Below are 16,271 nucleotides of genomic sequence, written 5' to 3'. Positions count from 1 at the left end.
GCTTTAAAAACAGGTTGTGTTTTTATGAGCTGATTATGTTACAGGACTATAGAATAACAATGTTATGCGGGAGGCCTAATAAACAAGTTGGTCAAGTCAGTCCTCTTGCACAGGATCTGCTTCTTTACTTACCTTTAATGCAGAATGGTGGAAGTGCCTCTCAGCACTAGGTATTTTTCTTAATGAAATAAGGACCTAGTGTACTCCTTACTAATTATTTAAAGTCGAGCATTTGGAGTTGGCAATGCAAGACACTTGTGGTCAAATCTATTACTATTTTAAAACACAAAAACATACAGTCACTTACTCTAACGTGTGTGGACATCACTGCTCATGTTTACAGATACACTTTGTATTTGGTTTAGTGTTTTGTGTGGTTAGTTGCTTTAGGGTCCCCCCCGCCTTTTTTTTTTTTACCTGTTAGAGGAAAAGAAATTTAATGCCACATGGGAAGATTTTCCCAAAGGCTTAATAACCTTTTCAAATCTTTAAAGTGAAGCAGCAGGCGAAATCACCATCAAGTTAAAGCCCTTGTTAGTGACAACAGTCATCACCACATGGAGAACAGTTTTATCCCATAACCTCATTGCAGGAAACCACAACTCCCTCGTAAGCTAAGGAAATGCATATTACAAAGTAGAATGATTAGCACTGTACCAGTTGTAGTTCTGAACAGTTACGGCTTATGAATGTTTTAAAAGAAACTAAAAAAAATAAAAAATAAAAATGTTGCTACAGAAATCATGTATTTTAACGGGAATAGATTTGGTGCATTCTTAAACAAAAGTAATAATCTTTTAATAATTTTTTTTTGGTCAGTATGGTAGCATGTCAGACGGTAGTTGCATATTGTGAATAGTCAAAGCAAATGAATGGATACAATGAGTTTTACAGCTAGCCCTACAGAAGTGAAAGCAATGCATACACCAAGGAGTTGTGGGTAGCAAGAAAATGAGATTGTCCTGCTGATTGGATGCAGACAAGCAATGAGTAATTCAAGAGCTCACAGTCAAACAAACTGCTTGTGGCAATAGTACTTGTACCCAATTACCAATTCAGAGAGAAAATAAAAAGCAGTTTCAGTAGAGTCAGGGTGGGAAATCTCCAATTAGCACCAATTAGTGAAGTTGCTTCCTACAGCGGAATTCTGGGGACATAAGAAAAAATAATCTCCCAGAATGCCTAGTTGAGGCATTTATTTACCAGGTGATGGGACTCCTGAAGAATAACTTGATGAGGATTTGCGCCTGTGGGACTTGAATACAGATACTACTTGGAACTTGCCTGCTCGATTTGACTGGTCAATCATAGGCTGTACTATTCTTCTTCTGGCATTAATAAACCTAAAACAGAACAGAAAGAATAGAAGTCCATTCATCAGCTTGCTTCTGTCTTTTAAGTACACCTTTGCTTTAACTCTGGCAGGGATTCAGTGCGATACAGCAGCATGTAAAAAATATATATAACTTCACTTTAGAAGATTTCCCTCAAAGTGCTCAGAAATTGTAACTTGTTAACATGCTTATCTTACTAGCCAGTTTAAGACTGGATCTACCAGAAGGCTGTGAACAAGTAAATGTGAATGAAAACTTGTGTTACAAGACAACTGTTTCTCTAACTTCTTAGAGTAACTAGGAACCTGGTTAAAGTTCACAGGCTAGAAGACTTTTTTTTTCTTCATCATAGGGGATTCAGCTACCCTTGCAGCTGGCCATAAATGAAGACCAGGCTTTGCCACTCTGTGCTTTCACAAGGTATTGTTAGGTCAGCAAAGCCATCAATTAGGCTGTCTGAAGTTTTATCACCAGCACAGCAGCAATAAGTGCTGGCCCAGAAAGACTTCTGCTCTTCTGCAACTCCTGCAGTTTAAGCCTGTAAAGTCAGGGGTCATTTAGAGGTCAGTGCCAGCTGGGGGCGACCTTTTCAGCCAAGAGTGGGACACCCAAGGCAGAGCATTAAGCAACTGCTGACCATAAACTGAGGCACCTTTCAACTCAGTAGAAAGAGGGAGTCATAGGTACATGTGTTTAATATTAGGCCCAAAAGAACTTTTCCTCAAATCAGGTACCATAGCTGGAGTAGTGGCCGAAGCGTTTGAGCATTAGGTAAAGCCAGTTGTTTGGCTAGTAAGCCTGAATTTAATTTGGTTGGTAACCCACAAAAAAAGTTTGCATATTTTCTGTTAGTTTAATGCACAACAATCCACATCAGCTCAAACCCAGTAAAAATACCCCCCCCCCATATTATTTATACAATTTATTCAAAACAAGGCAATTTTCTATGGCTCACAAACCACACTTGTTTTTATTTTTATCCCTGTTCTTTGTGTTTTAAGAACACTTTCAAGCTTATGTTCAGGTTTTGTCTGGTATTTCACAGTTCAGACTTCAGTCTAGTGACCCTTAAGGAGTGCTAATGAAGTTGAATACTAGTGTTTAATCCTCTTCAGAAATACTAACATGCTCATCATCCAAAACAGCCTCCTTAGCTGCCATTGGGCCTGATCCAAAGTCCACTGAAGTTAATGGGAGTTTTTCAGTCAATAATGGAAAATTCAATTAATCAGCTCACTTCGTAGAATTCTAACACTTACACAGCTGGGCATCCGACATATACTATACTAGCCACTGTGTTGCTCCCCTCAGGTTAAAGTCCATCAAAGATAACAAAAGACAGTACACCTTTGTTTAGATCTCCTGTAATCACACTGGTGGGAATTCCATTAGACAGATGCATAAATGCTACAAATAACACCAAAGGGCTTTTTTGCATCTCTATGTTTACATCCAAAACAAAGGCATTCTTTATTCTTCAAGGAAAGTGTAGCTCAGTTGTCAAAAATGTCATCCTGCCTCTGAATTAGTCAAGAGGAGACTTCAAGTATTAAAAATAAAAACAAAGAATTGATTCTGTTGCTCATTTCTTCAGCTAGCAGTGATTTCAGCTTGGTGGAGGTATTTCCTACTCTAACACTGTGACTTCTAGACACAGTTTCCGTCCCCAAAGACAAAGGTCTCTGATAGGACTTAATTTGCTTAGCTGCTTTCCAGCAATGTTAGCACGTTGACCAAATGGGGGCTGACCTGAACCTTCTGTATCCAGCATGCCTTTTATCAGCTAAAGTTAAGGCCAATAGAGATTAAGAGAAAAGCCTGATAAGACTGTTTTCTCTTCTCCTATGAGCTTCTAATGATGTATACAGATGGCAAGGTTTTAAAGAATGCAGTGAGTGCTTATTTGGACGGCCTGTAAAAAATCATAGACAAGAGACCCTCCCCCACTTTTTGTCTTCTGAGCCCCTATTTTCTTCAATCCAGCCACTCTTTAGGGCAACTAAATTGCTTTTTCAGTTTTTATTTAAACCCCAACCACTTTTATTATTTACATCTGGTGGTCCCCTTATTTATGTCCCTTTCCACTTCCCTCCCAACACTCCCTTACTCACAGGGCTGCAAGGCATTATGGTTCTTCAGTCTCAGCAGGAGAACTCCACACTGCCTTCAAACAAATAATTAAGGGGAAGGTTAAAGGTTCACCTAGAGGTCATAGCTTTGGATACTGGTCAGAATGTTTACATTAGTAAAAAAATGGGCGTCCTCTGAAGTGGTTTTTCAATGGGGTTTACACAACAATGCAGGGCATTGAGAACATTTTAAGTCCGGAAAGTAAAGTGACTCAACTGGCTCACATGTATGAGCATACAAAATTTGGTTTGACAGTGTTACGTATTCAACCAGGATACTGGCTTTATGGGATGAATTCTGAAAACCCAGCCTCTGTTTCTGCATGCACTTGTCAGCCGTTCACTTCCAAAGGAAGACATTTTGCCCTAGGTTTATTAAACCCACAGGAGTAATTCTAGCTCTTCTGTATGAACTACTCGATGATTCAGGAGGTATTTTTTGATGAGGAAGCTGAAGCCCTGAAAGTGAGCCCCCAAAGCTGTACTGCCTTACAGAAAAAAATCCACTAGGGAGACATGTACTAAATTATAAAGCCACATATTTCCAGTAAATGCTGAAAGACCACCATAGATATAATTGCTAACGAACATAGCACTTGAATTTGAACCCTACTTTCTAGGCGCTCCTTTTTGTTCCTCCAATTTTGCACATACAAAAAATTGCAAGAGCAATTGATGTCACTTAGACATGCAAGTACCTTGCTGTAGGGGGCAGGGGTACAGTCAAGTACCTGGACATCTAGGTTTTCAAAGGAGCATAGGAGAGTTAGGCACCCAAATCCCATTGAAATTTAATTCCCTTTGAAAATCCCAGCCTAAAATTGCATCACTTATGCCCTCAAGTAACTATATCTGCAAAACGTCATCTGAAATTATTTGTATCAATAAAACTGCAGATGCAAAAGCAGATGTAGAGTTCCGTTCAGGTTGAAAATCAGGTCCAATATTCATTAGCAATGACTATATCACATAAACTGCCAGCACAACTGGCAGAAATGCACAGAATAGTGTTTGTGTATTATAATTTTCATGCACCATCAATGTGAATGATGCATAATAGAGAAATGGAAGCCATAGTCCCTGCCCTAGAGTCTAGACTTTACATTTTCAGAAGGCTTTTCTTTTAAATGCCTCAGGGTGTTATTTTTGGGACCAAAATAAAGCAAGATCTAGTCCTCGCAAAATATTTCAGTTCATGTATTACAGAAACACTGTAACGTTACTTTGGCAGAAATGTTTTTAAGGGATATTACAAGACCAGTGAAAAAATTAAACAAAAGTACAAATAACACTATTTTCAGCATTATTTGGGCCCCTATGAAACAAGAATTCACAGCTCTGTTCCTTAGCATTAATTGCCAACCTTGATGGTTGCTTTCACCCAGCCAGCAAAGACTGAAAGGGAAAAGGTGAACGAATCATCTCCAATGGAGAGAACTGCTCTATTATTAATCATAATAATTATTTGTATTCTAGGAGCACATAGCAGTTCCAACCAAGATCAGGGCCCTGTTTCACTATGTCCTGTACAAACACATAACGAGAGACATTTCCTGTCCCAATCTGAGTAGCCAGGATAAACAAAAGGTAGGATAAAGGTAGCATTATTGTTGTTCCCAGTTATAGAAAAGAACTGATACGGAGGGAGATTAAGTGACTTGCCCAAGGCCATACAGGGAATCTGTGTCAAAGCCAGAACGTGAACCTAGATTTCTCCACTCCCCATCCTGTGATCTGTCCAGTCCACCATCCACATAATCATCTTTCCTCTCTCCATCCATATTAACATTCAGGCACATTGGCAGCGGTGTAGGAGTGAAAGTCACATTGCTGCTATATGTGCCATACCTGTTCTGGGTATAAAGAGGGGACTTCAGCCTCCAGGCTGTCAATTTGATACCTTTCACAAGCTCTGCATTCATACACATGCAGAATTTGGCCCTTACCCTGGAATGATAAACGTGGCATGTATTGTTAAGGAGAATACATGTAATTGGTGTACTGTGTATAATGCAACTCTCACTCCCAACATCTTGCAGATTTCAGATTACCACCCCTACTAATTCAAACAGTAGGCATTGGCTATGAAAGGAGGTATTTCTGTTAACATTGTTACATAAAGCAGTCACATAAATGACACAGGGTCAAAATCTATTCGCCTTTCTCACTCAAGTGGTTCCACTTATTTCATTGGAGCTTTTTGTGTGAGCAAGTCAAACAGGATATAGATCAACATGTAAGATGACGTGGACATTTAAAAGAAATCTCATTACTTGATAGTGTTTTATCTGTGCTCAGCCAAAAAAGAGCAGTAGCGGTAAACTAGTGAATTCTACAGTTTGCAGAATATCCTAAGTGTAGTTAGGCATTTTGCTTAGGCAGACCAGCTGACCTAAGCTTCTTCTCACCTCTAATTAGCACCATTCTAATATTTGTAAAAATTGCAGCTATTCAAATGACATCACTGTTTTTTAAACACAAACCTGTGTTCTATATTTTGTAAGAAGTCATACACAATATTTAATTGCATCAATACATGTAGTTACGATATTCTATCCGAAGTCACTTCAGAATGATTTTAAAGTCACATTTACCTAATACATTTTAATTTTATGATAAACCATTGTTTATTCTGCTAAAATTTCAGAGAAATACTAATGCAAACTGCAAAAGAAAATATTCAGAAGATACAGATCTCTTGGTCTGCATGCTCAAGCATGACACATTAAAATACAATTTTTGAGGTTTGCCACTGGTTTCATTGTACAAAATTTCATTTTGTAAGATATGGCTCATTCCATTTGTGAGTCAGTCGGGGATTAGTATCTGCAAGTGCACTAGATCCTGCACTGACCTATACTGGGCAGGTTGCTTCAACCCCACTGTAAGGCTATTGGAGGAAATTCATTTCACCTGCATAAGGCCATAACAGTCTGGTTTTACGTGGGTGAAAAACAGCAATGTTTGGAAACATAAAATTCATCCCCAACCTGGGACCAGACTGGCTGGTTGAAGCACAGAGTGGCATTCAGCCTCAGTCACTACCTTAGGTTATAGGCTGGCAATGTGAGACCTAAGTGGTAGAGAGGATCTTGTGCTGGTCCTCCACAGCAAAGTGAATTTCCCTTCTTGAGAAGAAGGAGGTAGAATATGAGGCCACAGAGTTTAGCTCTAAACTTCATCAGTATCACTATGCTCTCTTGATTCCACTTAAAATATCCATAACAGACAATGACATGTTAAAATAACAAAAATTCTTTACATCAATCAACTCACTGCATTCATAGAAAGACCCTCAACTCTTTAACACTGAAAAAAAGAGAAAGGAATAGATCAACAAAAAGAATACACTTCCAGTCAACTCCAAAGATTAAATACAGCAGTGCCTTGTCTCAAATTACATTGTAAGCTGTTTGGGGCAGGAACCATGTCTGCCTGGGTGTTTGTAAAGGACAGAGATCCTGACTAAAGATTCAGAGTAGCAGCCGTGGTAGACCGTATCCACAAAAAGAAAAGGAGGACTTGTGGCACCTTAGAGACTAACAAATTTATTTGAGCATAAGCTTTCATGAGCTACAGCTCACTAAGGATTGTGGCACTAACTTAATAACAACAAGTAATAGTAATTATAATAATAATCATGTTAATATATTTTCTTTATTATTAAATGTGAGATCTGGCCTATCGAAAATTCACACCCCTGAGAGATGTAGTTAACCCAACTTAAGCCCCAGTATAGATACTGCTAGGCTGATGGAAGAGTTCTTCCGTAAACCTAGCTACTGCCTCCGGGGGGGGGGGGGGGGGAGGACTCATTACAGTGAAGGAAAAACCACTTCTGCCACTGTAGCAAGTGTCTACACTGAAGCACTACAGCAGCATAGTCTGTCTGTCATACAAACAGAGCCTGATTTTCAAAGGCTTTTAGGCAGCTAAAGATGCCTCTCCATATCAATCCAGTCAATCCAAATCAATAGGAGTTAGGCACCTCACCTACTTAGGTGTTTTTGAAAATCCCACTCGGCAGCCAACTGCAGCTTTAGGCACCTAAATACCTTTGAAAATCTGTCCCTTAGTACTTACGAAAGTTACCAGACTGAGAGCCCTGGAGCCTGAAGTCTTCTACCCAGCTACTAGATACAACAGTGAGCGTGTTACTGCAAGTTTTTCCACAAAGCTCAACCTATGTGCCTCAACCCTGAATTAGGAGGTGTCAATTCTAGGGGTAAGATAGTAATCCGGGCTCTGTGCTCTTTCATAGTTTTGGCCCCTACCATATCAGGTTAGATTACAAGCCGCTAACTAAGAGTAAAATTCTCTGCATCCCATTTCCACGACCCTGAGCCATCCAGTGGAATCTTTTGAAATATTCAGTGCTCCATGTATCAAAGCAAAATACAGTTTTGTTTTGAGTAAAAAAAAATTGTTGTTCACAGATAGTGGTAGGAGTAAGTAGTGATAGTTTGTTCACAAAATATAATACACTTTTTTTTTTCCTGGCAGGTTTGTTTAACATCATTACATGGCACTTAACACTGCATGAAATGGCTGTTTCCACATTGCCCCCATTCAGCAAAGCCCTTCAGCCTGCGCTTAACACTCACTGGGATTTAAACACGTACTTCCGTTCATTGCTGAATATGGGCCTAAAACAGGTAAAAACTCCAATGTGTGTAATTTTTGATGGGAGAATTAATCTTCGTCCTAATGACATTTCAACATTCAAACTGTGAAAAATGTCAATGTTTTGGCTAAAAAAAACTTTTTTGGTTTTCATTTAAACTAAGCCCACTGTCACTCAACAATTTTCTGAGAAAAAACGCATAATTTGTCTGGTTAGTTGTGAAATCTAATTATATTTTGTGAATTTGAAATGAAATGGACAAAAAAATTCACACGGAAAAGTTTTCTAATTTCGTTGTGATTTTTTTGCTGAGCACTGTTCATGATGCTTATGTATGTGACTCGTTCCTACCATACCCTGAATGTGTAATCTCAGAGGAACAGAGCTATCTGGAAGTGTGGAATCTGAGAGACTAAAACTGCAGCAACGTTTTAATATCTATAAAAATACCCCCCCTTTAAAACTATTCATTGTTTATCAATCAGATTTTTATTTTTGCAGCTGAAATCTAACCATCTTGGTTTGTTTAACCTTTTCACTCTAGTGTGTGTTTTGAACTGACAGAATTAGGTTTAGGTGTCCTTTTGTGTATGTGTGAATATATAAAAATGGCTGATAAACCCCTTGTTTCTGCTTCACTGACTCTATGCCACACCTGTTTGCCAACTCTTATGTGCAGCATTCCTTATAAGAAAGTATAAAGCTGAATGTAGACACTTGGATGTGAGCCACTCAAAAAGGCTTCCTTAAGTTAAGAATATTGAGCAGTGGAGTCACTTATATGATTGATTTTCAAAGAGGGGAAAAAAGAGGGAAGTATTTCTTGACAAAACTTCTTAACACAGGATTGGATAACTTTATTAGAGGCGTTGTAAGTATCCCAGGGAAGATTAGGCTATTTTAAAAGTGGCAGGGCTGGCTGCCTATTAGATAGATAGTCTTTGTTCATTGATGGTTCCACAGACCTCTGCCATGTCTTGTATGTCACTTGTAAAAGTATCACCCTAATAGAAGGTGGCAATTTTGGAAATTACACTATGAGCGCTCAAAAGTCTGTGTATTTCAGTATTGCCAATCCCAAATGTTCAAAAACCATGAGACAGGATGCCCAAAAGCATGAGAGTGACTTAAAAATCATTATATATATATATCTATATATATATCTATATATAGATATATATATATATCTTTATTTACCTTCTGGTTTTTTGAGACTTTGGGGAACACTTGAGTTACATTTTCAAGCATTTATCCACAAGCATGAGGGCTAGAAACTTACTTTAGAAAGAAAGAAAGAAAGAAAGAAAGAAAGAAAGAAAGAAAGAAAGAAAGAAAGAAAGAAAGAAAGAAAGAAAGAAAGAAAGAAAGAAAGAAAGAAAGAAAGTCAAGATTCTCACCTAACCACTTTTTCTCTGGGAGATGGGACTTAAGTTAAACATGAAATACCATGAAACTCCTGATAAAATCATGAGAGTTGTCAACACTGGTATTTATTTAGCTCACAGAAAATGTGTGTCTTTAAACATGTAGCTCTTCTACCAGGTTATATTCTGGAGCATGGGGAAATGATTGGGCTCAAGCCAAGAGTTTGAGGGTTTTTTGCTTTGTTTTGTTTTAACAGCCAGTGCTTGTAGTACATATACTGAAAGTGCAAATGCTACAGAGTTACACTTGTTTATTCCATACAGTAGGTGTTTGCACATGTGGACTGTATGGGAATCTCCCCTCTGCAGTAGTTTGGGGGCAAGAAAATGAAACCATTTTTTTTTGTAGACAGAGAAAGTGAAGACTGAAACATACAGTGTTGACCTTAGGTTTTGCAGAACCCAATACAATCATCACTCCTGACTGTTTTCCCCCATTTCAACGGGCACACAGTAATCCCTCGTCCTGGCTGCCTGCCTCTGCCCACTTCCACATACTTGTTTATGTGCTCAGTGGCCCCTGGTGACCTCCTCCACTGCATGTAGCAGGAAGCCAGGAGGTGGAGCCAAAACATAGCTTTCCGAATGGGACGTGCAGATGGGAGAAATCACTGTGTGCTGTGACCTGCTGGAGTCAGATGGGACCATGCATGAGAATATGGGATGGTGCCCTGGCTCCATGGCTGGTGGGCTGAGTGCATATCTGTGTCCTTGGAAGAGGGGGACCATACGCTAACACATAGGTCACGCAAGCCTAGTGTTGCCACTTTACATATGTTGTCTAATAGTCATATCCTGTATGCAATTAATTTGAGAGTGCAATTAATTTATCTGAGTAAAAGTTGTATCTTCATTGCTACAATTCCATTTTGGCCACAAAAAGTGAGCTAGTCCATGACTGAGTACAACCCCATTTGTACTTTGTTAAATTGTACAACCCCAGGGGATTGCATTACCCATGATTTCAAATATACTGTGAAACCCCATCATGAATGAGAACCAGTTAGAGGAATAAATCTGTTAACAGTGAGTTTAATGAAGAATTCCCGCTACACAAAGAAACCTCTACACACAGATTTTTCATTATAAGCTTTCATGATATTTTAACCTAGGTAGGAAATTATCTTTTATTTCCCTTGGAATTCTGAATGATAATAAACACAATTCAGTGAATGTAATCACACCTCATACCACATAACAAAGCATCCCAGCAGGTCATGATTTTTGTAGCAATGTCTGTTACTCTTTCAGAATGCCATCAGATTATTCATATATGGTTATTTATCATGCACCGTAAAACCGATCTTTCAAAGGTACTTGAAAGGAAGGGAGGAGACAAACAGACAGAGTTCCTTAGCTATTCATATCTTAAAGATAAAATGCTAAGTCAATAGACATAAGTTGTAGTATATTACCTCATCCTGTACTTGATTTATTGCAAATGGGAAGCAACTAGAAACTAAATTACTTTGAAAGTTTTACTACTGACATTAAAATTCCAGGTCTGTATACATACATCTTATGGAGACTCTGAACACAATTTTAGCTAATTTGGCATGTACTCTACTTTGCTTGCACTGGACTGTCCACATTAAAAGTGAATTCAGACCTTTCTATTGATTCTTAACTAACACTTGAATTTCAAGATGTGTTATTTGTCATGTTAAACTCACAGGATGAGATTTTGAAAACTGGGAGCGGCTAAGTGTTCAGCACTTTCAAAAATCAGGCCACTTATTCAGGCCCTTAAATGCAGATTTGGGATCCTAACTTTGGGCATTTTTGAAAATCCATATTTTTGTAATAGTCAATCAAATTAAAGTCACTTACAGAAATTCCTAACTAGTTTATATTCAGTTTTCAGCTATTTATAAATTAACCTGAAGGAGAGAGCTCAGCTATAAATTTAACCTCTGTTTAACTTTGCATCTTCATGATGAACTAAACATATTCATTCCAAATCCTACTTCTCAGCGGAAACGACCGAAGTATTAACTTGCCAAAAATGCACAAAAATGTTTAGCAATTATGTATTGGATGTGTCTGAAGAGATCAAGGTGCACTCACATGTCCCATGTTATGGATATCTCTGATTAGCTTGTCATCTATTCTGAAGAAGATGTAGCTCGATTCGCCTATGCTGTGTAGCAGGCCAGCTGTTAGCTGTCTGTCAAGCACCTAAAGTGGACAAGTAGTCCAGGAGCAAAAATGTCACTCCTTTGATCTGGCAAGGAGCAGCTGCTGATTTATAGAGTAGGACTTTGTTCTTCCGTTCTATTTTACTTTCTTTCCTAAGGCAGAACCACAAAATCCAGCAGACAAAAAAAAAAAAAAAAAAAGTGCCGTTCTCTGCAACATCAACAAGCTCTGACAACTGCAACAGGGTTTTTCTTGGCCCTAACAAAGCTCTCAGGCATCTCCTTTGACGCTCACCTTTCCCACCCACTCCCCCCCCTCTTCTTTTTGCAATGTGGCAGTTATTGTTTAATTCAGCTTCTGTAAATGGAATGGACTGTGGCCAGCAAGCCTGGGGCATAAACACACCTGTATGAAAGAAGCCTTATTGTAGCAACCATCTACAACCAACCTGTACATGCACCACCAGTCTGTGAGTTCAGAAGGAATGCTCCATTTACCCTGACAGCAAATTTTGTCCAAAGTGAACTATTCTTTGTAGCCACTGTCCTGTCTTGGCCATGCTTGTATATTTTTTTCATTGTCATTAAAGCTTCAAATCTAAAGGAAAAAGGATTAGGCTGGGAAATATGTATTTTACCTATCAACCAGTGGACCTTAGGAAATTGGATCTTAACAGCTTAGTTTACAAAAACTACAGCCAAAATAAATGTATAGAAACACACGACTGAAAGTCTGAGAACTGCTGATCCTAAAGATGTTCACACTGATGCAGAGGCAGAGCTTCTGTGGCAGACACTTCCAGCTTATATCAACCTCAGTTTCTTTTTGAGAAACATTTTGGGAAAAGGTATTTAATAAGCAATGGATTTTGGCATGATTACAGTCAGAACATCACCTTGACAGCATGGAGTAAAGTTCTGTTCAGGGTCATATTGCAAGGAGCGGAGCAGCTTCTATAAGGTGCTGAGTACCCGAAGTGGGGTGTTGAGCTCCCATTTCTCCCACAGAAGCAACTGCAGAGTCACCTCTGTGAAGCTGACCCCTTCATCCAGTCTCAAGTTTATTAAAGGGAAAAAAATTCTGTAGGCCACAAGCAGATGCCGCATGGAGTTACCATGTTAAGGAGTGCATAACCCTGCGCGTAGAACGTTTGCTAAGAAGCCAGTATGTGTTCAGCGTTTCAGATGGGTGCGTACCAGCTATATGCCATACTCAGACTCCTTAATACTGCAGGCTGACAAGAGGAGGAAAAGGGTTAAAAAACAAAGGGGGGGGGGCGTGTTGAGTGAGGAAGAATTGCAGCACCACTATCTTCCAAGATGAGCACATGTTAGCTTGTGGAAACAAATAAATACTTGCACAGCCAAGGCCCTAAGGGAGGCAGGATAATGATGATCTTCTACAGCATAGCATAAAATGATACATTAAAAACTATGTTGTCAGTGGAACAATAGAATATTAAGCAACAGTCCATAATAATTGGAGAATGTTTTAATTTAGCTATAGATAACTTTCTCTGGCTGGTGGCTACTAAAGTATACATGAGAGGAAGGGGAACTAGTGAAACAATTAGGAGTAATGGACAGAATATATATATATATAATCTCAGAACACACACCCACACACACCCATGTTACAGCTCCTATCACTGAAGTACCTAATCACTTCCCAAGTAAGTTGTAGCTACATAGTTATGTCCATACTTTTCTACTCCTTGCCCTTGCTTGGTTATGGGAGGCTCTGCTTAGGTTTTATATACATATATGATCATGTTCATTTCACCCCTTTGATCACTCCGCTTATGGCAAGCAGGCTTTATCAAAGAGCAGAGTCTTGAGGCTCAGCATGAGTGCCTGGCATGTTCAAAGGTGTTATCGACATGAGAATTGCTAGCTCAGTGGGGCAGGCTTTTCTTCAGTGTCTATACAGCGCCTAGCATAATGGGGTCCTAGCAATATTATTATTCACGAGTGATGAAGGCAGGAGGGATGTACTCAGGTCATCCCAGTCTCATGCTGATAAAGCCTTTATATCTTTCCACACCATTGTGTATTGAGTGTATCCTATATGTATCACCGAAACAATGTTTTAGGACCACCTTAGATAGTCTATTAAAAACTTTATTGCAAGTGTTTCTTTTAATGTTGTGCCTATGATAACAGGGGCCAAAACTGCTGTAAGCCAAACTGTGCAGGCCTCAGAGAAAGGAAAATTAAAATAAAAAAGGTGAGACTGCTCACTCTCCCACATGCATGCTTGCCTCATGGCTCATTCCCTACTACCCAGTCAGCCTCGCTGGGTAATCAGAGGTAAATGCAAAGCACAGCTGGTAAGTCAGGGATAGAGCTGGCTGGAGCTCTGCAGGGGCCCTGGAGTTTTGCATTTGTTGTGATTGAGGACATACATGTGAATGTTGCACCACCCCTCTGTTCTCTCTGCTGGCTCCATTCTTCTGAACCAGCCGAGGATTGAAATTGACAAGGTTTGTGCTCTCTGAAGCACTCAAAGAGGTGGATTCTTATGAATTTCAATACCCAGCTGGCTCACAAGAATTACAGAGGGCTGGTGGGAGTTTGTCCCAAATTGCATCACTTGTCTCTAAGGTTGCTGTTGGTGGGTTCCCCAGCTGATGAGCAAATGAACACTAATGCAAACTTTCTCTCTTTTTATTTTTAAAGGCTGGCTAACTAGCGAAGCATCTGGTTTCACATTTTAGGCTTGCCAACCTGGTTACTGTCACTTGAATATGCCATAAAAAAAGGAAATTATATCATAAAAAGGAATATGAAATTAGCACTATATGTGGTGGTCATATATCTTTAATCAACATTGGACAGTGTTGTGATATTTTCCCATTGTCATCAGTGTATATAGAAATGAAATACCGATCATGAAATTAAACAAATCAGTCAGCCTCTCTATGTATCGCTGGTTTCAGAGTAGCAGCCGTGTTAGTCTCTAAGGTGCCACAAGTACTCCTTTTCTTTTTGCAGATACAGACTAACAAATTTATTTGAGCATAGTGATGACGTGAGCTGTAGCTCACAAAAGCTTATGCTCAAATAAATTTGTTAGTCTCTAAGGTGCCACAAGTCCTCCTTTTCTTTTTTCTATGTATCTCTGTAACTTATTATGGGAGAAGTTTTGAAACAATATGTGATCTTACATCGTTTTAATAAAGATTATGGATGGATTTTCAGCATTAACTCCCAATATTCTGACTATTTGGGCAAGTTTTGAGTAGGTCTCGAAAACTGCAACTGTACCACTTGTGGGGAGCGCATCCAACTGTACGCACATCAACCTGCGTTTGAGCTCATAAAACTGGCAACTGTAGGCTGCTTGATCTTCCAAGGTGCTGAGGGCTTGAGTTAATTATTTTATACAAAATGGAACAGTTTTAGGAAGAGAGCTTGAGAGGCCCCTGCCCCAGGATACTCTCTAGCACAGTGATTGGGCACTCTTCTGGGAGATTCAAGCCCCTGCTCTTCTCAGGCAAAGTGCGGATTTCATCCTTGATCTCTAGGGCTTAGGGATGAGCTAGGGGGCTGGGAGCATGCCCACTAACAGAAACTCTGGTGCCTAGGGGACTTTATTTGGGGCAATCTTAGGTGCCTTCAGGTTAGGGGGCAGCCAAGTGGGGTTTTGAGGATGTAAATTTTAGGTGTCAGAAGTGGCAGTTTAGGTACTGAAGGCCCCTAGTGGATCTAGCCCTAAGCCACTTTTGAAAATAGGACTTACGTGCTTTAGAAATTTTTACCCGTGCTTAATTTTAAGCACTCAAATAGTCCCATTGACGCTGTGTGGACAGTCAGCACGACTGTATGCCATTTCACATACTGGGCCAGATCCTCAGCTGATGTAAATTAGTGCAGCTCTTTTGAAGTTAATGAGCCTATGCTGATTTATACCAGCTATGGAGCTGGTCTGCGGTGGGTACCAATGAAGGATGTGTACATTCAAATTGGATACATCAGTAATAGTTCTGGCATATTTAAGAAGAGCATCTGAAAAACTGCGTCATAACAGTACTTGAGCAAAGTTTTTGTGGTTTAATACTCACAGATAATGCTAACCACCTGTTCAACGTAACAGTCTTAATGTATGAAAAGGGGTTATTAAATTAAGAATACAGATTGTTAAGTCTTTCCCTGCAGTATTTTCAATCCAAACATTGCTGAATTGTGCTAGGGCAATGGTCTCCAAACTGTGGGGTGTGCACCCCCTAGAGGGGCCCGGAGGAATGTTCAGAGGGGCATGCATCAGGGCACGGGCCAGACCCCACATGGGGTGGAGAGGGAGCACCCCCCCAGCCTTGCTCTGCCCCCAGCTGCAGCTCCGCTCCACCTCCTGCTCTGCCCCCAGCCCTGCTCCGGCCCTGACCATAGCTCTGCTTCCCCCCGCCCACCCGCTAGCTCTGCCCTCATTTCCTCTCTACCCCCAGGCCAGCTCCGCCCTTCAGACCATGTTACTTTGCTGAGCCAACTGTGCAGTAAGGGAGGGGGCTGTTGGGGGCGGACTATTCCATTACTGGTAAGGGAAGGGGAACATGACAGGAAAAGTTTGGGCACTACTGTGCTAGGGCATGAGAATCTGAAGGTGAAATTGACAAGAAACTGAC

General features: G+C 40.0%; 1 protein-coding gene across 3 annotated transcripts in view; it reads right to left on the bottom strand.

Annotated features, from left to right (window-relative positions):
- Positions 1–16,271, bottom strand: part of MEIS2 (Meis homeobox 2) — a 185,766-nt gene that overhangs the window by 5,666 nt on the left and 163,829 nt on the right. For all 3 annotated transcript variants that reach the window (XM_073348868.1, XM_073348866.1, XM_073348867.1), the window contains exon 10: positions 1,285–1,343. In XM_073348868.1, coding sequence (XP_073204969.1) covers positions 1,285–1,343 — 59 coding nt within the window. The remainder of the gene's footprint in view (positions 1–1,284; positions 1,344–16,271) is intronic.

Source organism: Lepidochelys kempii, chromosome 6 (assembly GCF_965140265.1).
Source record: "Lepidochelys kempii isolate rLepKem1 chromosome 6, rLepKem1.hap2, whole genome shotgun sequence".
NCBI lineage: Eukaryota > Metazoa > Chordata > Testudines > Cheloniidae > Lepidochelys > Lepidochelys kempii.
This window is presented reverse-complemented; position numbering and strand designations above follow the sequence as displayed.